The 20875-nt window shown below is 41.0% G+C and overlaps 2 protein-coding genes across 5 annotated transcripts in view; one reads left to right on the plus strand and one right to left on the minus strand.

The window, feature by feature from the left end:
* CFAP276 (cilia and flagella associated protein 276) overlaps window positions 1–20875 on the minus strand; it is a 41428-nt gene that overhangs the window by 1015 nt on the left and 19538 nt on the right. Inside the window, exons 1-2 of one of the 3 annotated variants that reach the window (XM_039841068.1) lie at window positions 17900–17921; window positions 494–610 (exon numbers count right to left, since the gene is read on the minus strand). In XM_039841068.1, the coding sequence (XP_039697002.1) occupies window positions 494–610; window positions 17900–17905 (123 nt within the window). In that variant the 5' untranslated portion in view covers window positions 17906–17921. Of the gene's footprint in view, window positions 1–493; window positions 611–4390; window positions 4517–17899; window positions 17922–20875 lie in introns of those variants that run through there. The other 2 variants (XM_039841066.1, XM_039841067.1) reach the window with 2 other exon arrangements.
* The window catches only part of ELAPOR1 (endosome-lysosome associated apoptosis and autophagy regulator 1), a 62042-nt gene continuing 45871 nt past the window's right edge, over window positions 4705–20875 (plus strand). For both annotated transcript variants that reach the window (XM_039841062.1, XM_039841063.1), the window contains exons 1-2: window positions 4705–5071; window positions 5164–5807. In XM_039841062.1, the coding sequence (XP_039696996.1) occupies window positions 5655–5807 (153 nt within the window). In that variant the 5' untranslated portion in view covers window positions 4705–5071; window positions 5164–5654. The remainder of the gene's footprint in view (window positions 5072–5163; window positions 5808–20875) is intronic.

Here is a 20875-nt window from a genome sequence, read left to right on the forward strand (position 1 = left end):
ACTCTAATCAGACTCTCTTGGGCTCTACTCTTGCCCAAAAGCAGAGTGAACCCCTTGAGGGCCTGAGATCCACCAACTCCTTACATACCAAACTATACACGGTGACTCTTGTCAATATGGAGTTCTCTCATGGTTAGGTTTAAGGAGTGGCGAGCTCTCCCTGTCCACGTGGAATCACTATTCTGTCCCTGACTTGGGCTTAATGGGCCTTCTCTCATTCATGGTTATATTCAGCCTTTGTTTCAATAAGAAGAGAGAAGTTTGGTGAGAAAATGATTTGCTCCAGATAACAGACTGGTGCAAAATTCAAGCCTTCTGACTTCCCAGGGGCCAGATAAATTGGTATTTGGTTTTAGATTTGGTAGCATCTTGGATCTTGAATTGGGGACCAAAGGAAAGACTCTAAAGCCGTCAGGGACAGACTACCTTTCAAAGAGGATATTAATGAGTCCTAAGGAGAGGTAAAGAGAAATAGCATTTCAATGTTAGGTACCTCAGGGTCAAAAAAATAAGCATCCCGCCTCATAGAGGTGATCGTAGGAGTTGAGTTGAGCCGACTCCAGGGTTCCTGTTGCTGAGCAAGGTGAGTTGGGTTCTTATGTGGCGATTTCTGCAAAAGATAAACCACACCCAGGACCTGGTTACCTGGTTACAGGTCCTTGCTGCTGTGGAAGCATCAGTGACATCCATCCCCTTAGTCCATCTTACTTTTTGTTTATTGTTTCAAATTATTTTTATTTATGTATAGTTGGAATATAATATTATATTAGTTATATTAGTTTCAGGTGTGCGATATAGTGATTCAACATTTTTATACCTTATAATGTAATCATCTGTCACCATGCAAACTTACCATAATATTGACTATATTCCCTCTTCACATTTTTCACCTATCCTCCCATTCCCCTCCCCTCCGGCAACCATCCTTTTGGTTTCTGTTTCTATGAGTGTGGTTTGTTTTTTTAGATTTGACATATAAGTGAAACCATATGGCATTTGTCTTTCTCTGACTTATTTCACTTAGCATAATACCCTCTAGGTCTATCCATGTTGTCAAAATGTTAAGATTGTATTCTTTTTATGGCTCAGTAATATTCCATTGTACATATGTACCACCTTTTCTTTATCCAATTGTTTATCAATGGATACCTATGTTGCTTCCATACCTTGACTATTATAAACAATGTTGCAATGAACACCGGAATGCATATATCTTTTCAAACTAGTGTTTTTGTTTTCTTCAGATAAATACCCAGAAGTAGAATTCCTGGGTTGTATGGTAGATCTATTTTTAATTTTTTGAGGAGCTTCCTATTTTAATTGAATCTCAGAGGAACATCTTCAAAGAGAAGAACTATGGGAGGCAAGACTCTGCAGGCTTTTGATCCTTCCAAGTCTTCAATCTTGGAACTGACAGAAATGGGCCAGGAATACGGGTGTAGTGGGATGGGGAGGGAGGAGCAGATAGAGAAGATGATGAGCTCAGGTTTAGATGTCCTGAGTTTGAGGAAAAAATAAGACATCCTAATACGATTAATATGCAGAAAATCGGAAGTGTGCAACCTGTTGGAGGAAAGCTCAGGCCGAGTAATAGAGATGGAGGGCGGGGGTTGTCCACATGAAACAGTGGCTGTTTCCTGCAAAAAGGAGTGTGGCCAAAAGGGAAGAAATGGCTCATAACTGCACAATACTATACCTGGGGGAGGGGAAGGGAAAGGGAAAGGACACTAAGAGGTAATCAGAGAGAGGAGAATCAGGGAAGTGCAGTGTCTAAGCAGGTGAGAAAAAGACTTCAGCATGCAGGAAAGGGTCATTGTGACTGCAGGAACATCAAATAAAAAGGTCCATTGAACATTCAATCCTCTAAATAGAACCTCATAAGCATGGATGTGGAAAGCACGAAACTGATTTTTTCATTATGTGTAAAATACTGATTGCCACTGTGTCCCTAGTACCTAGCACAGCAACCTAACATGTGGTGTTCAAAAATGAAGTACTGATCGAATCCATTACTGAATTCCAGTGAGTACAACTACAACCTAGAAGAAATCTCATTTATCCTATCCGATGTTGGAACCATCTCCCTGCCCGCCCCCACCATATATGTCAAAGTGCTGTGTGATTCAGCTGAGTTAGACATTAATTGAACAGTATGTATGAGGCACTGTGCTATCAACAAGAAAGATGCAAAATGAAACAAGAAAATTACAAATATACATGATATAAGCATAAGCAACTCTCCCATTCCCTGAAGGCTACATAAGCCTCATCATCTCTATCAGAAAAGGATGAGATTGTCTTTCACCAAGAAAGTCTAGCACGAAAGCCATCTTCCCACCCACTTTCTTTCCATCTCAGAGAAAGGGAAGGCCTTTTTACTTCTTCCCTGAACCCAGCTCTTCCCTGTGCCTCAGAGATCTGTTCCATCCTGGCACTCCCTGTACCCAGCTTCTCATAACTTTATCACTGTCTAGCTACCACTCTATCACCTTTCCTACAGAGCCAGACTCTTCTTCAAGAGTCAACATTTACTATTTCCACTTCCTCTCGCTTTGTATCCTCTCTTCAGTCTGGCTTCTGCCTCGAGCACCCACTGAAACTGCTCTTGCTGGTGACCAATGATCTCTGTGGCTAGGTCAAGCGGATCCTTTCCAGACATGATCTTATTTGATCTCTGCAGTTTCTGGCACCACGATTCTGATTCTCTCAAATGTTCTCTCCACCCTCTATGGACCCAGCTCCTCCTGGTTTTTCTCCAGGAGGCTTGTAGCCGTTTCTTCTCGGCTCCCTTCTCGGCTTTCCCTCTCTTTTCCTTAGACAGTGGCATTCCCCAGGGGTTTGGTGTCTGCTTTCCTTACTCTCACATTTGCTGGATGAGCTCATTTCCTTCTCTGGCTTCAACCACCATATGGATGCTGTGGCTACCAGATAAATATCTTCAGTCCAGAAATCTCAATCATACTGCCTGCTATTCATCTCCACTTAAATGTCCCACAGGCATCGCACAAGCAATATCTACCTAATTGATTTGAGTATCTTTCTCCCCAAACCTGCTTCCCCTGGATGCCTCATTCAGTAAATGGAATCAATTAAGCCCGCAGAAACTTAGGAGTTACCCTACACTCATCTGCTCTCTTGGGCTCATATCCAGTCAGCCACAAAGTCCCATCATTCTGCCCTTTGCATCTCTCTCACATCTGTACCTTATCGCCATCTCCTGCATCACTGCTTTAGATCCATTATTCCTCCTCCTGGAGATTGCTGCCTCCTGAGGCTCCTGCCTCTTGGCTGATCCTGTTGTGCCATTCCCATCCCACCACTGCCACTTGTGCTTTCTAAAACGCCCATCTATTGTGTCGCTCTAGTACTTAAAATCTCGACGTGCTTCCCAAGCACCTCCGAGAAGAAACCCTAGCTCACCTGCATGGTATACACAGCACACCAGCCCGACAAGGCCATTCTCCAGCTCCTGCGTTCTTCACGCCTCATCACATGGACACTCCAGCCATTCTGGACTCTTTGGCCCCCAAACAAGTCACCCTCTCTCTTCTTTCCAGGTCTATGGATACCTGCTGCTTCCTTTCAATGTCTGGTTCCTGTTTCTTGCTTCCTAACTTACATTCCACCTCCTCCCTCACCTGGCCCAGCTAACTCATATTTTGATGTCAAAACTCACCTGCTCTGGGAAGCTTTCCTTTAAGCACCCAGTTCTCCTGACACACTACGTATAACTGTTACAGCATGTGCTACCGTGCGAGCAATTTTGCTGTAGCAATTGTGTCTGGCCTTCCTATTAGAGCTTCTTTACAGCAGGAGCTATACCTAATTTATCTATATATCCTCAGTGTTTAGTACCTGGCATATAGTAAATAATGCTTAATAAAAGGAAGCTCTTTGGCTTTGTTATTAAGCCACAATTACTGTCTAATTCACCTTATTTTGTGCTTCTTCAAACATCCCAAACACTTCTACCTAAAAAAGATTTTCTAAATTCTCAAATCACTGACACACATGCACAAACACATTCCGGGATTAACCAGAAGACAGAGACGGTGTGAAGACAGATGTATAAAGCATGACCTGGTGGCTTTCAGAGGGCAAAGTGTAGCTTTGGGCGGGGATCTGGGCCTGTTAAAGTCCCATTATACTCAACACTCCTTTGGGCGGGGAGAGCCCCTTGTTCCTCTGGACTACAGTTCGACTTCCCCCTGCTAAAAAGCACTTTGAAACATTAGCAGACTTGAATATGGGGACATGGAGGCAGGCAGGAAACAGACTTCTTTGGTACCTGACTCAGTGTCTTCACCAGTCCTTTAAGTTACCAACTCGGCCCCTCAAGGTGACAGACAAAAGAGTGTCTGCTGGGACTCTGCGCAAGAAACCACAATACCTGGGAAGACTGAAGTTTTCCTAAGTAGGAATCATTGTTATCTGATTTAAGGTGCGGGAAAGGGTCTCGGGTGGGAGGCATGGTAAAAGCCCAGAGAGACGCTCTTCGGAAGGATGGGAGGCCCGCGCAGCCGCACACAACCTTGCACGGGAGGATCCCAGGTCCCAATTGTTTGGAACGCCCACTTTCGGTTGCCATGCAACTGCACCCCTATCTATGACTGAGGTGAATTCCCTTCGAGAAGAGCCCCACCTGGCGGTTCATCGCGGGAAGCGCCTCGAGAGGAAGCTACTGAGAACAGGGAGGGAAAGCGCCGGTGAGCGCACCCAGGAGCTCTGGATTTGCACTGGTGAACCCTAGGAGAAAAACGCCGGTCTGGCGTGCAGAACTTCTGCAAGAGACTTCAGTTGACAAAAGAAGCGCTAAAAGATGACCCATAAATTTCCTTCTGCCTCGCATCTAACAGAAGGTTTTTTTTCCCCTCGAAGCAATAATAGAATGGGGGTGTTGAGAGACTAAGAGCCCACGTGTCGTGCTTGGAAATTGTCGGCTGAGCAAACTCTCCTAGCTTAAACCCAGTTTAACTACACGAGTCTCAAGGCTTCGCAATGAGTCGGTTGTAAAGGCACGGATGGATTTGGCGGGATGGAAATAAGATCTCCAGAAGCAGCCGCCTTTGCAGTAGGTAACACCTACTGGGGCCACTCTTCTATGCTGTAACTTCTAGAAGAGAGACGATGACGTCTCACTCTTCTTTCTCTTGCTTCACGCAGAGCAGGGGCGCCACATCTGCAAAATTAGAGATGCTCATAAATAGTCCATGGCCCGAAAGCGCAGTGGAAAACATGAATTTGGTGGCGATGGCTTGGAGGATGCTTCCACCGCGTTCTTTACGCGAGCCCTATGCCCGCCTGTTGGGCCGGTTGCAGACCCCAAGCGCGCGCACGCCCACGCGGCGCGCGCCAGCGGCGGCGGCTACCATGACGACCCGCAGGTGAGCCGCAGAGCATCGCGTGGTCCCTGCCCCACCCGCGCGGAGGGAAAGAGGAGGCGGTTGCCAAGGCGACGTGGGTAGGAGGAGAAGGAAGGAGGGAAGAGGAAGGATGGGCGGCTTTGGCGTCGCCGCAGGGAGGTGACTGAAGCGAGCCCAGCCCCTTGCATCCTCCCCCTGTGAACCTCCCTCCCATTTTTTTTCCGCCTTCTGCCAGTGGTAGCGGCAGCCGCAGCACCTGAGCCGCTGCTGCCGCTCGCTCTGGACAACGCTATGGCTAAGCCTGGGCGCAGCCTCCATCCCTCTCCCCGAGGCAGGGGAAGAACTGAGCGGCGCACACTCCGGCTTCTGCGGCTGCTGCTCTGGGTTGGGACCGCCTTCCAGGTGACCCAGGGAGCGGGACCGGAGCTTCACGCCTGTAAAGAGGTACTGTTTTCTCCGACCCGACCCCACGTTACTCCGAAAAATATTGGATTTCGGTGAAGACCTTGGGGACCTAGGCACAGGCAGTTTAGTTTCAGAGGCCACGGAGTTTAGGTTTCTTCGGGGATGGGGGGTGGGGAGGGGCAAACCGGCGTCATGGAGAAGCCAGGACTCACAAAATAGCTCATCCTCACAGTTTGGGCTGCAGGGCTCAGGGAGAAAGATCCCAGCTTCAAGGAGCCCAGGAAGGAGTTGGGTCCCTGGTTCGGGAATAAGGGAAGAAGAAAACCTGGGTTGTTTTCTAACTGTGTTGAAATTACCTTAAAAGTGGCTGAAAACAAAATATTATGTACGGATGGCAAAATAGAAAGTGAGGTAAGAAAGGAGCTAGGAGAGCCAGGGGCAAGCAGCGAAGCGGTTTCAAAAAAGGAGTGTGCGGGTAGATGTGCCAGAGGCGCTGAAAGAGCCCATCACCTCTCTCTCCCCCTTCCGTGTTAAACATCCAGTTACCTTGCCAGCTGCTGAGAGCGGATCCTCTTTATAGCTTTGCCTCCCCCATGTGCTTTACTTAAGTGTACCTGACCGCACATGACCCACCTTTGATCGGACTTTGAGTTCTGTAATATCTCTTTCCGCCAATCTCTACTTTCTTTCTCTGGACCTCTGCTAACATATGTCATAAATCTTTTTCAAGGTATTTCTAAAATGTTAAGAACATAATTCAGACAATAGGTAGTGAATGTCGTCCAGCCCCCCTCCCCCAAAAATGCCTTTTCAACATTCTTTCTTTTTGGAGGGCCACAAAAAGGTATCAAGGAGTAACAAAACTCAGCAGTCTCTATAGTAGTGAAATAATAATTGATTTTCCTCATTTTTTTAACCATATGGCAGAAGCAACAACAAATATTTACAAGAACTGCATTAGGGAAGGCAAAATAAAAGTTGTTTTGCCATCTCTATGAAATATGAAAGACTTGAGAATACATCAAGAGTCTAGCTCTGTAAAAGTAATCCCAAATGTCATACTTGGATAAGGTTTTGAGAGGTTGGAATATTTTTTATAATTTGTCAGTGTTAACTGGTTAGCAATAATAACCCCATCCTACATGAAAATATATTATTATGAAGGTGTTCTAACCATTAGACTGTCTAAAACATAACAGATCATGAAGAAATGAGAAGGGGGAGAGGAATGAATTTTTGTGTGAATAAAGATGTTTGACTTCATTCATGAATATGACACAGTAAGTGACCCCAGTCAGTGGGACCTTTGGTAACTTTTATCAGTCCCAATGACTACCTGCCCTGGGCCACCTACATTTCCACCCAGCGCACCCAGCCACTCTATGATGTTTAAAGATGGCTTGGGAACAGGATGATTTTGTCAAGAGACTGTGGCTTACTGGTATTGGTGGCTTGTGGTCTCTAATCAACCAAGATAACCAGTTCAAACGAGCCTGCTCACTGAAGACTCCACCAGGGGAGTCTCCCATGTGGAAGATAAGAATCTTACCGTTCAACCACTACTTCTTGCAGAGACCTTTGTCAACAGTGGAAAATGGGAGACATTTAAGAAATTTAAAACTTCGTATCATTCTTGGTTGGGGGGGGAATAATATTGATACTTGAGAACTCTAACTTGTATATAAATTTTGCCTTTAGTGCTTTTTAAATGATTGACATTTGCCTATGCAAAAGGTCTTGCCACAGAGCATGAGCTAAGGGCTATGGAAAGCTGTGGAACTCAGCATACCGGGGTTCCAGACTCTGCCTATTACTTACCACCCAGTTTTTGGATATATAGAATAGGCATTTCAATAACACCTACCTCAAAAAAGAATTGCTTTGAGGATTGAAAGAGAAAATACAAATAAAACACAGAGTTACCTAACCCCCTTTCCCATTAAGCTTCTTACCACTAGATCCATATGCCATGTCTGAGTGAAAGTGTCTTAGGACTCTTGCTCATTGGCCACAGGCGTCAGCAAGTCCTGTTTACACTCTCCTTGAGCAAACATTGGCTGCTGAACACCCTCGACTCCAAAACAATAAGGAAGAGAATAAACCCATTATAATATTCTTCATTTGGCAATATGAACTGACCCAACAAGTTTTGGGGCTTCCAACCCTAAATGGTGAAAAACCAATTCAGGGTAGACTAGGCCTTCTCTGTTTTTAATCTTCATATGAATTTCTTGTGAGTCTGTTGTGTTAAAGACGGGGATCCTTATCAGACCAAGGCCGACCTTAATGACAACAATGCTGTTCCAGCCTTGTTTCTGAAATTTGAGGCATCCTTCAGGATCTAATCAGGGAACAGAGAGGTGCAGCCTAAACTGGTGGCAGAGAACAGGGAGTCCCAGATGGCTAAACATGAGCTGGGCTTGGCATTCCTTTCACAGTTTTCCAATCATCAGGGTCAGCAGTGGAACTAAACAACCTGCATGGTGTTTGACTTTGTGAATCATTTCTTGAGCCCTGTGCTAGCCTGGGCGAAGTGTTCACTGAGAGCCAAAGAGCATTTCCTATAGCACAATAAATCTCAATCTAATGAGAGAGGGGCAGAAAACATCTGCCTTTTCCTGAGACTCCAGTGCTAACTGTCCCAACGGAACTTCAAATCTATATTGAAAAGCCTGTAGGGCTGAGGAATATGGCAGATGTAGACTGGAATAAAACTTGTTGAATGTGTGATGACTCTGCTACTTAGTAAGGATGCTACGTCGAGCAAGTTAATTAATTTCTGACAGCCTAAGATTCCTGATCTGTAAAATGAAGATGGCAATGCCTACCTCATAAGGCTGTTATGAGAATTAAATTAAATTAGATAACACATTTGCCTAGTTCATACCCTTGACATGTCATTGGTGCTCAAGAAATATTGTTAGGCAGAAAAGTTAAGTACAAAAATAATGACATATACATGATGACATAAGGTTAACAAGTGTGAAACAATGCAGGAGTGGCAATATAAAAGTTGACAGGAAAGGAAGAAAATGTATTTAAACAGTTAGCACTTGACCTGCTTCTAGAATAATCGGTAGAATTTCGATGGGCAGAGATGGAGGATGGGTGCTTTTTAGAAAGAGAGAGGAGCCTATGGAAAGGTCCACAGGTAGAAAATGTAAAAGACTGTGGGAATTACAAGTAGATCAGGTGGCTGAAATGCAGAGGAGCTGTGGGTTATACTAGAAATGAAGGTTGAAAAGTCAGACACTAAGTAGGGAACCCTTGAAGGATTTCTGGCACAGAGGGTGGCCTGCTCAGAGTGGATTAGCATGAGTATGAAGTAAACATGGTTGAGGTAGGCCAGAAGCTGAGAGCAGAGAGATGCGGGCGAGGAGACCAGTTCAGAAAATTTTACTGAGGTCAAGGAGAAGGCTAACCAAGGGAATGCACTGGGATGGAGACATCGGGGTAAGTGGAAAGGCACAGATATGAAAAATATGCCTACGGTAGCGGTTAGAAGATTTGGCAACTGACTGGAAGTGCAGGGTGATGGAGAGGGGCAAGCTGAGGATTTTCGTCAGGATTTTAGAATGGGGGAATGGTAGGAGCTACTAGCCAGGATGCAGAAAGACCATCTTTGGAAAAGGAGTGATTGCCTTTCATAGTTCTGACTTCCCTGGGATCAGCCAGTGTACTAGGTGGAAAAAAATCCTGAGACTTTGGCACTCTCCCTCCCGGTGTGATTATATCTTCCAGACTGTACAGTTCTTTCTGTATTTGTCCTAACACATTATCCAAGGTTTGGATTCCACGGGGAAATGATCTAGAAAACAGTCAGGACCCTTGAGCTTTCAGGAAATACCTTACCAAAAACATAAGATTTAAATGACTCCTTTGCTTGGGAACTATCAAAGTTGAATGTTTAAAACATCCTGCCATATCTGGCAAAAAGAGAAAATTAAAATTCTCCATTTATCATGAAGTACTTATAGGATAGCAAGATGGACTGTTTTCATTTACTATCAGAGGAGGTAAAGAATAATAGATTATTATTTAATCTCCTTGTGCCTCGATTTCATCATCAAGATGAGAATATTAATAGAGTTCATGTTAATTCTTGGTGCATAGTAAGTACTCAACAAATGTTAGCTGCTATAATTAGATTTTTTGTAAGTATAATTAACATGGTCTTATAGCAGTAAAAAATTAAGAATTTAATGGTGGTTAAAGTCGGTTGAATTGAAAAGAAAGAAAGAGTAGCTGTGAAAGTTATTCTGAGGAAAAAGTTGATAGAACTTGGCAAAGAGAAGCAGGAGCACATGGTAGTTAAGTCTGGTGTTGTGCTATCTGGGCACGGTTGCCACCAGCCACATGCGGGTTTGAGCACTTAAGATGTGGCTAGTGCAGCTGAGGAAATGAAATTTTGATTTTAATTTTAATTAATTTAAAGTCTAAGTAGATACTCAATTTAATTATTGAAAAACTAGTATGCCATACATCTGAAATTCACAGAATACTAAATGTCGCCTGTAATTTAAAAAATAAAAAATTTAAGAAAAAATGAAAAACTATTAACTCTGGAAAACCTTCAGTATGTGAATTTACTTTCTTGACTGTAAGTTTTATGAATTCTAAATAGAGATCAGGTATTTCCGATGAAGATTTAGCATCTGAATTGAGATGTGCCATAAAGTGTAAAATACAGGCCAGACGTGGAAGACTCAGTACACTAAGTCCTCACTCAACATCGTTGATAGGTTCTTGGAAACTGTGACTTTAAGCAAATGCTGTATTACAAAGCCAGTTTTACCACAGGCTAATTGATATAAACAAGAGTTAAGTTCCTATAGCATATTTCTGGTCACAAAGACATCACCGAACCTCTAAATAAAGACCCAAAACACTTTTAATATTAAACATTGAAATAAATGTGAGCTATGCATACATTTAAGAAAGACTAATAAAAACCACTCAGATAATGATTTTCCAACCCACTATTCTAGAGCAGGGTGGCAGGTGGCTAGAACCTATCCCAGCAGCCCAGGGTACAGGTGGACGCCCGCCCGGCAGAGGACGCCCTCTTCTGTCTCAGGGCCACTCACTTCTACTGGGACAATGTAGACAGGCCAGCTCACCTCATGTGCACAGCTTCGGGATGTGAGCGGAAACCTGAGAACCCGGAGAAAACCCACACAGACATGGGGAGAACGTGCCATCTCCACACAGACAGTGGTCATCAGTGGCATAAACAAAACGATGTTCAATGAAATGACATTATTTGAGGAACAGCTATACAGAAAAAAGAATGTCAAACATCTCAATATTTTATACTGATAAAATACTGATACATGTTGAAATGATATTTTAGATATTATCTAAATAAAATGTATTATTAAAAGTAATTTAACCTGTTTTTTTATTTTTATTTTTTAATGTGCCTACTGGACATTTTTAAATCTAGTATGTGACACCATTATGTTTCTGTGGGACAGTGTTGGCCTGTAGGTAATGTCCGAGCAAGTCTGGCACCTGCAGTTGAGTACTAGTTACCCTTCCAGCTACATTATCTGGGGCAAGATATTCACCACTCTTCGCCTCTGTTTTACATCTGGAAAACGGGGATAATTTGGTTCTTGCCTTTTACGGTCTGTGGGAGGATTAAGCAAGACAATGCTTAAATAATGCTTGCAAAATGTATAGCGCTTTAGCACTGAATTAAGCATCGTGCTTAATAAATGTTATGCTTGTTACTGTTTTATGATGTTTTTTAAAAACTTAACCGGATATCATTCTACATTATTAAATGGTCTTGTATGACATCATTTTAATGGGAAAGTGGACGAACCGCCCTGGCTAATCTCTAATGCCAACCCTTTCGCTTTGACCACCTGCTTTAGGCGCATCCCTTCTTACCTTGATGTAGATTCAGCAGGTATTCCCTCTCTCTCAAGTCATCACTTTTTCTCCTTTACTGAATCATTCCTATCAATTTTCACACGTGCTATTATTTCTCCTATCTTAAAAAAAAAATACGGGGGAAAAAACAAGTAATGGTTCCCAACCAAAGGAGTCTTAAGCAAAACTTCCCTCTCCCCTTTATAGCAAAAGCCCTTGAAAATCTTGTCTATAATCAGTCTCTAAATCTACCTTTTCCCTTCTCTGTTGAATCCACTCCCAAGCTGACTTTTAGCCCCACGACTCTACCAAAACTGCTCTTGCTCAGTCCAGTAGTAATTTCTCTGTCCAAATCAAACTTCATCTACCAACATTTGGTAGACCTCCGACCACTCTCCCCTCCTAGGAACATTTCTTCTCTTGGCTTCCAGGACACCAACTCTCCTGGGTATTTTTTTCCCTTTCCCTTTGGTGGCTCCTTCTCTGTCCCCTTGATTGATTTTTCTCCTTGTGCCCTTGAGCTCTAAATCTAGCAGTTCCCAAGACTCAGTCATTGAATCTTTCTTTCTTTCTCTTCCTTCCTCTTCTCTCTCCAACCTATTCTGTTGTCATTCCCTTCATGATCTCATCCAGTATCATGTCTATAAGCACCATCTGTACATCAGTGACTTCCAAATTCTTCCAGTCCAGATCTCATCCTTGAACTTCAGACTTATATATCCAGCTGCATACATGACCTCTCTATGTACATATTTAATTGGCAGCTCAAGTTTACCAGGTCCAAAACACCTGATTTCCCCACCACCACCCAACATGTGTCTCCCAGAATCTTCCTCATCTCAGCTAAAGGTAACCCCATCCTTCCGGTTGATCAGGACTAAAATCTCGACTCTTTTCTCTCCTACTCCTTATATCCAATTCGTAAGAAAATCTTGTTAGCTCTATCTTCAAAATATATCCAGAATTGATCACCTGTTACACCTCCACTGCCACCCACCTTTATCTATGGCACCATCACCTCTCACCTGAGACATCGCAAAAGCCTCCTACCTGGTTTCTTTGCTTCCACCTGCCCATTCACTGTCTAGTGCTCAGCCTGGGTAAACCTATAGAAAATAAGGCAGATTTTGTCCTTTTTTCTGCTCAAAACTTTCTAAAGCTCCCATCTCAGAGTAGAAACCCACTCCTTATAATGGCCTACAAGGCCCTATATACCATGTGCTCCTCCTCTCCAGCCTACTGGCCTCCTTGCCATTTCTCAGACCCGCAGGCAACCTGCCGCCTCAGGGTTTGGCAACTGCTGCTTTCTCTGCTTGGAAGGCTCTTCCCCAGGATGTCTGGCTTATTTTCTAGTCCCCAAAATAGCATTTGGCACATTGTGGGCCCTCAATAAATGAATGTAACAGATAAATGAATATACGAATTCCACTGATGGAATTTATTTAACCAATCCCCTATTGTTGAACACATAGGTTGTTTCTAACTTTTGGCTATTATGAACATTGTTGTTAAGATGAGCCTCTTTTTACATATACCTTTCAGCACATCTGTCATTACTTCCTTAAAATGAATTCCTAGAAAGAGAATTGCTGGATGAGAGATCATTTTTAGGATTCTCACATGTATTTCTAAATTGCTTTCCAAGAGTTTTTAAAATCCATTTATTCTCTTATCAGTAGTATATGAGAGTTTTCCCCCTACCATCATCACAAGTTTTTCTTCTTTACCAACTTGATAGCATTAAGAACTGTTATTTTAATATTCATTTATTTCATTACTTTTGAGCATATTCATTTTCTCTACTTATTCCTACTCACTGTTAAAATTTAATTATGCAACAATTAATATATACTAAATATATATATACATATCTGTAAGCTATTAGCTCACCACTCAGTTAGGGAACTAGACCATAATTCATGCTCACAAAGTTTCCTGAGGCTTATCCTCAGTTCCAGCTACAACTGCAGAAGTAACTACTGTCCTGAATTTTGGTTTTATGTTCCTTCATCTTTTTTATTTTCCCCACATATATATCTCCTTTAATAAACTTTAGTTTTTTTTGACCTTTATAAAAATATATCATACTATATGTAGTCTTGTAAGATTTGCTTTTTTAAGTCATTATGCTTCTGAACTCATTCATATTGTTGTTTGTTACTGTATTTCATTCACTTTCACCATTGTAAAATATTCCTTTGTGTGAATATTTCACAATTTAAAAATTCATTCTCCTGTTGATAGACATTTGGGTTTCCAGTGGTTTCAAACAAGATGGTTAAGGACACTGTTTAACCTGGTGTGCAGGTACAAATTCCTTGAAGGTATAAGCCCAGAGTGTGGTGCTAGGATGTGGGGTGTGCACACATTCATCTTTACAAAAGAATGCCAGATTGTTTCCCCAAGTAAGAGAACTAAACATAACTTATTTGTCAGTGACTCCAGAGACTGAGATTCCGTTAAGGACCTTAGTCACATTAGCCCCAGGCAAACTAAGTTAGAGTTTGACTGTGGGGTTATTCTTCTTTCATAAGTGATGTCATTTCTTCAGAGTTCTAGGAGGGGGTCATGTTTTCCTAGAATTTTACAGCTTTTTTCAGTTTTCAGTGATTTCTGATCTGATGCATCCCAGATCCAATGGGGTTTCTTCTATTCTGGAAGCTGGACAGACATATTCATATGCAGATCACTTACTAAATGGGGTCTCGGTGAAAGCTACTTCCAGGGGTAGGCTTCTGGAAACTGGTAGCACCTTAAGGTCTGAAGGGATCATCTTAGGGTAAAATGGAGTGTCACTACATAGGAGAAAGCCACGACTCTCCACTCTACCTGAGAGGAGACTGAGTTATAGTAATGGTTCTCAGGGAAATGCTCTCTGAGCACATCTAACCCTATATGCAGATTTGGTGGGTTCATTTACCCTTTAGAGTTTCTCCATACATTCAGGATGACTCCTAAAATAAGGGGGTTAATGCTGCTTAGACACTGGAGGGACTAACTTCTGATAAAAGGACATTGCCAGGAACTGTCTAGCTTTCTGGAACTTAGATATTTTCTGCAAATGTAGATCTTGTTCATACTCTGATTGTCCAATAGTGGAGGTCTTCTTTGCCTGTGTACTTATTTTAAAGAATATTGTTAAATAGAAAACTAATTTAGCAAAAAAAAACCAAACAAAACTAATTATAATTAAGAATGTAAGGTTCTTACGGTCTTAATTTAGATAACCTTTCAATAAAAAAAGGAGATCTGTACCAGTTAGCTTTTGCTGAGTAACAAACCACCCCAAGATGTAATGGCTCAAAACAACAACCACTTTTAGCCCACAATTCTGTAGGTTGACTGGGTGGTCCTTCTGGTCTGGGGCAGCTTGGCTGATCTCTGCTGGGCTGCCTTATGTGACTGTGGTCAGTGGTGTGTTGACTGCAAGTTAGATGATCTAGGATGGCCTGGCTCAGATGTCTGACAGTTGACAGGCTATTGATTGGGGTCCCCAGGTGGCCTCTCATTTTCCAGTAGGCTAGTTTAGACTCATTTATGTGATGGTCTCAGAGTTTCAAGTGCAGTAAGAGAGCAAGACCCAATGTGCAAGCTCTTTTCAAGACTCTGCGTGTGTCGTTTGTTAATGTCCTATTGGCCAAAGTCAGTCACGTGGTCATGCCATGAAATACACTTCATCTCTTGATGGGAGGCCTTGAAAAGTCATATTAAAAGGGTGAAAATATAGGGATGGAAAAATTTATTGCCATTTTTACAGCATACCACTGTGAAAAGCAGAGTTGATACTCACAAATAACTACTTCAATTGACTTAGAGTTATAAATTTGGTTAAGTGCTGTGACAGAGAAGTAGAAGACATGATGAGAGATTATTATAAGGACAACTAATTTATACTGAATCACAGGATCTTTTATATACTTCCAGCATCTTGCTGGAGAGATGACGGTGGAGAATTTTTAATCACTGTATCTAGTGGTATAGAGCGATTCTTCAGGAGTACAGTGAGAAAAGTTATAGCACAGTAGAGAAATATCATATTCAAGGCAAAGCATACAGTATTGATTTTGGAAGGGACTGAACTCCAGAGTGCCTTGTTCCCTTTTGACCTATTAAATACTATTTTAGATAGTTTTATTATTTTTGTAACAATGATACATTCTTATTCTAAAAGTTCAAGAAATATAGAACACAAAAAAAGACACAAAACAGCAAAATTTCATAACTGGTTAAAATCACTGTTAATATTTTGTTATATCTTTCCAGACTTATTTCTATACTTGTAGATTTTCTATAATTATATGCTGATATGTATAGATATAGTTATATAATTCTCCACAAATGGGATCATATTCTACATGTGTTTCATCACCTTTTTTTAATACAATAATATTCAGGGAGCATCTCTATCTGTTAATAAATATGTCAATTTCATCATTTTTCAAGGCTGCAGAGAGTTCAATAGCACATATATAATGTAATTTATTTAACCAGCCAGATAGCTTCTAATTTCTATTAGTATAAAAAATAATAAAATAAATGCTTTTGTATACATGTTTGTAACCACTTACTCGGTTGTCATTCTGTTAATTCCTTAAGTTAGGTTCCTAGAAATGGGGATTCCTTGATCAAACATAAAATATATTATCCATATTATACAATTTCTCTTTCGGAGAAATTGCACCAATTTAACTTCCCATTAACTTTGTACACCCTTACTTTTTCTCACGTCCTTGGCAATGCTATCAGTCCTTTCAAACCTTAACAGATCAGTATGCAACACACACACTACACACACACACACACACACACACACACACACACACACACCTTCATCCATAGCTGAAGAATCTCACCTGTTTCAAAAGAAACTCACCTAGAGCTCCCAAGCGACCTCAGAGAGTTTCTGGAGGTTATTACTACAACTTAAGGATAAAATGCTTGCTCATTCTCGACGAACAATATAAAAATCCCTATACATCATTCTTGCTCTAAATTCCTTCTCAGCTGCTTCCCCTTCCACGTAGCAGCAGTGAAAACTCTCCACTCTTCGCCCATGCTATGCCTACCCTTCTCTCCTGTCCTTCACATTTCCCCACCTAGGTGGTCCTCGGGGAGGAGTCTGGCTCGAAAACCAGAGTTGATACTCACATATAAGCCACTCCAATTGACTTATAAATTTGGTTAAGTGCTACGAAAGAAAAGGATATATTGAGAGAATATGACAAGGAGACCAAATTCAGATCAGGAAGGTTAAGTGGTGAGCCAAGGATTGGAGGAGTTTGGCAGGTGAAGATGTGGGGACAGGCCTGCAGGCAGGAGACAGCCAGGTGCTTAGGCAATGGAGAAAAGGCCAGTGTAGCTGGACAACATAATTTTACACTCGTAAAATAAAAGAAGTATATCCCCATTTTTAAGTTTTGAAAACTATTGAAGACATGAGATTTTAAAGGACGCTAGTGGCATGTGTTTGTTTAAAAGTTATTTACTTTTACATTTTAAAGTAATATATGCTCATAATAATCATAACAATTCACATTTATTGAGTGTTCTAAGTGTCCTACATGTATTGACACATTTAGTTCCTACAATAACTCTGAGTTATTGTAGGGACTCTTAAGAGTTATTGTAAGGACTAAATGAGTCCCTACAATACGCCACCCCCCACCATTCGTGCTTTATTTTTCTCCATAGCATTCTTTACTATCTGACATATACTTTATATATCATACACATGTGTGCATATATAATTTAAAAAAATTATCCACCTTTTCTGACTAGAATGTAAACCTTTTGAGGACTGGTATTCTTTATGTTTTATTCATTTCTAAATTTCCAGTGCCTGCTGCATAGTAGATATTCAAAAAGTTTCCTGAATGAATTTCCTTTTTGTAGATGATGAAACTAAGGCAGAGAACACAGCCTGAGGTTATTTGGCTGTTATAAGAGCAGGATCTCAGGCAGCTGGGCTATTTTCTGCCTGTCCATGCTAACAGTCCAAATTGTGCAAAGGGTATAAGTTGAAAAGTAAAAGTTCCCCTCCCCCTACATCCCCAGAAGCTAACCTATCAACACTTGCTGAAATATATTCTTGAAATGTTTTATGTCTATACAAGCACATCTGTCTAATATTTTTACTTTCTGTACAAATCAGAGGAGAATACTTGTCCTAGGCTGTAGTTTACTGTTCTCATTACTATGGCTCTACATTTTTATTTTTGACAACTAAATTGTGATTTAGCATATATACGTACCATCATCTATTGAAGCAGAAACTTGACAAAGGTTGATTCCAGTCATTTATATGGTAACAGTGCTGCAGTGCACATCCTCCTACGTGAATCGATGCATACTTGCTTAAGTCTATCTGTAGGATAAATTCTTAACAGTAGAAATTGTGGGTCAAAGAATCTAAGTATAACATTTTGATAGACATGTGTCAAGTCGGTACATGGAATTTTAAAGACAGCATTAGTCTTCTCCATCTGCAGTTAGGAGGAGGAGGGAGGCTTTGGCTGTGAGGACTGTCGCCTGAGTTCATTCTCATTCGGGAACTGCTGAGACACGGAGGGCCCGGCTGGAGAGCCTGTCTGCTTTATCAAGCTGCCAGCTGGTTGCAGTCAGGGCAGAAGGACCTGACTGCTCATTTTGCCAAATTTTCTGAAAATTACTTGGTCAAACTCATAGCTTTTCCCCAGTCTGTACTGTCTCTCTGGTAAGTGATAAAAATTGTGCCATTTGTTACATTTCTTCTTAACAACTTCTTAAGCTTCTATGTCATACCAGATAAAGCACAGAACAGATTATTACAGTTAGTGCTTGACAGCTGCTGAAAGAAAATAAATTTTTCATATTTCGTAGGCTCTCCACTTTTCAAATTCCTTTATGCTTGAGAGGCCTAATGTGAGGTTATCACCTATTTTTCTTCTTTATTTTGTCATGTATTATTAAGGGTATTTTTAAAAGACCCACAGAACAATGCAATGTGAAAAATTGAGTTTCATAGGCATGGAATGTGATTTTTTTTTTAAATCCGAAACTTACTAATGATACAAAATAAAAGGCAAAATAATATTAGTACTTTAATGTAATAAGCCTGTATGCTAACTACATTAGCCCTCTCTTTACCCCATGCAAAACAAGAAAGGAAAGCCATTTCTGAGTTAGAAAGGAAACTGAAATTGGCTAATGTTCTGCTTGAAATTGATTACTTCACACTCTAACCTCAATCACATAAAAATAAAAGAGTGGCTAGTAAGCCACCAAGAGAAAAGATAAAGAGAGCATCAGTTATATCTGTTCATCTGGCTCTGTTCAGATTCTCCTAAGGATGGTTCTGGCTCAGGATAGCAGTTGGGGCAAATCAGGCACATCAAGCCCTGTGCTGTCACGGACTACATGCTCCATAAATTTCCAATTAATGAGTCAACTTATTTTCCTTGTAAAAATTTTTCAAAGATTAGTGCTAGAGCCTCTACTTATAAATATTATTTGGCTGTGTAAATCATCTGGAAAAGAAAAGAAGTAAGGGCCTGTGCCTAACTAACTATAAAGTAACAGGTTAGCCGAAGTCAGAAGATTCAAAGAACTATGGGGGGAAAAGGCAGATTTTTAAAAGAACATATAGCATTTTTAATCCTGGATTATCTAAAAGACTACTCCTGATTCATACAGTCACCAGCTAGTTTTCCCATGTGGAGATGGATTCATATAAGATTTCAGAGGAATGTGTGACTGCAGTCAATGCCCTTGATTGTCTTTAATGCAAGCAACTGCTTATACATACTCATTTTAGTCAGATGATGAGTACCTGAAGGGACTGGACATGAATGAATATGAGCAGATAAAGGTGATACCACTGGGAGTATGCAAATAGATCTCAGGAGCTTCTCTGTAAGAGGAGACATCTTTTTAATTTTTAGATAACCTAAAAATCTAAGGTTTTTAAAGAAAAGTCATTGCTATCATCCCATCTCTGTTAAAAAATTTAATTTTATATTTGTAGAAACTGAGGACCAAGGAGATCAAAGGGTTAGTTCACTCCGAAGAATGTTATTTTAGATATGAAATTGTGACCTCATAAAACACTGGTGGGTCTCAGTGGTCATCCAGACCAAAGGCACCCTCACCAGCTTCCTAAAAATAGCTGAGTGGGTGCTTATCCTCATGTGGGCTATGTTGCGTAACATTATAAATGTTTAAAAAAAGAGTACTTTTTGCCGCAATGGTAATGAGAAGTAATGAGCTTCTCATTATCTGGAGGTAAAAAGTACTCTTTTTAAAACATTTATAATTGTTAATTAACATAATTGGTCACCTGATGGCCCCATTATTTCTGACATTCATTTCTGTTTCCTATACTCTTTCTGTTTTTTATCCTTCCAAGGACTATTGACAGATACTGTCCATATTGGTACCTGGTCCCAGAGAGCAAGTATTACCAGAGTACTAACCGTCTGAAAACATCAATGACAGATTTCCCATAAAGATCATGGGCCATTGTCATGCTTTCTTCACTAAATACTTAATTTTTCTCTTAGAGTTTTAATTTTTAATCCTATCTAATTTAAAATAATTCATTCACCAAGTACTTGTTGAACATGATGGACTGAAAGAGAATTATTTAGAAGAATTATTATATGACATGAAACCAACCAGCCTTTACAAGAACAAGTGGTTACAAACAGAGATCAAGTGCATAAAGGAATAAGGCCAGAGAGGGAGGATCAGTGGGCAGAGCACCTCTGGAGACTGGGTTCGTATCCCAGGTAGAGCTTCACTGGCTGTGAGACTCATTTATCAAAGGAGCTAATCACATTCAATTTGAAGGATTGTTGTGAAAATTATAAATGAGAAGTAAAAAGATATACACATCGACCAATTGTATTAGTTTGCTAGGGCTGCAGGAACAAAGTACCACAAGTTAGATGTATTAAAACAACAGAAATTTATTCTCTCACAGTTACACAGGCTAGAAGTTCAAAAAATCAAAGTGTATGCAGTGCCACGCTCGCTCTGACGGCTCTAGGGAAAAACATCTTTCTTTGCCTTTCTAGCTTTTCTGGTGGTTGCCAGCTATCCTTGGCATTCCTTGACTTCGCAGCTGCCTCACTCCGATCTCCACCTCCTATCTCCACTTCCATAGTCACGTGGCTTTCCCCTCTGTGTCTTCACATGGCCAGAGTAATTTCCTTTGGTCTCAAATCGAAATAGCAAGGGATACGATGTTT

This window comes from Pteropus medius, unplaced genomic scaffold (genome assembly GCF_902729225.1).
Source record: "Pteropus medius unplaced genomic scaffold, Ma_sr-lr_union100, whole genome shotgun sequence".
Taxonomy (NCBI): Eukaryota; Metazoa; Chordata; class Mammalia; order Chiroptera; family Pteropodidae; genus Pteropus; species Pteropus medius.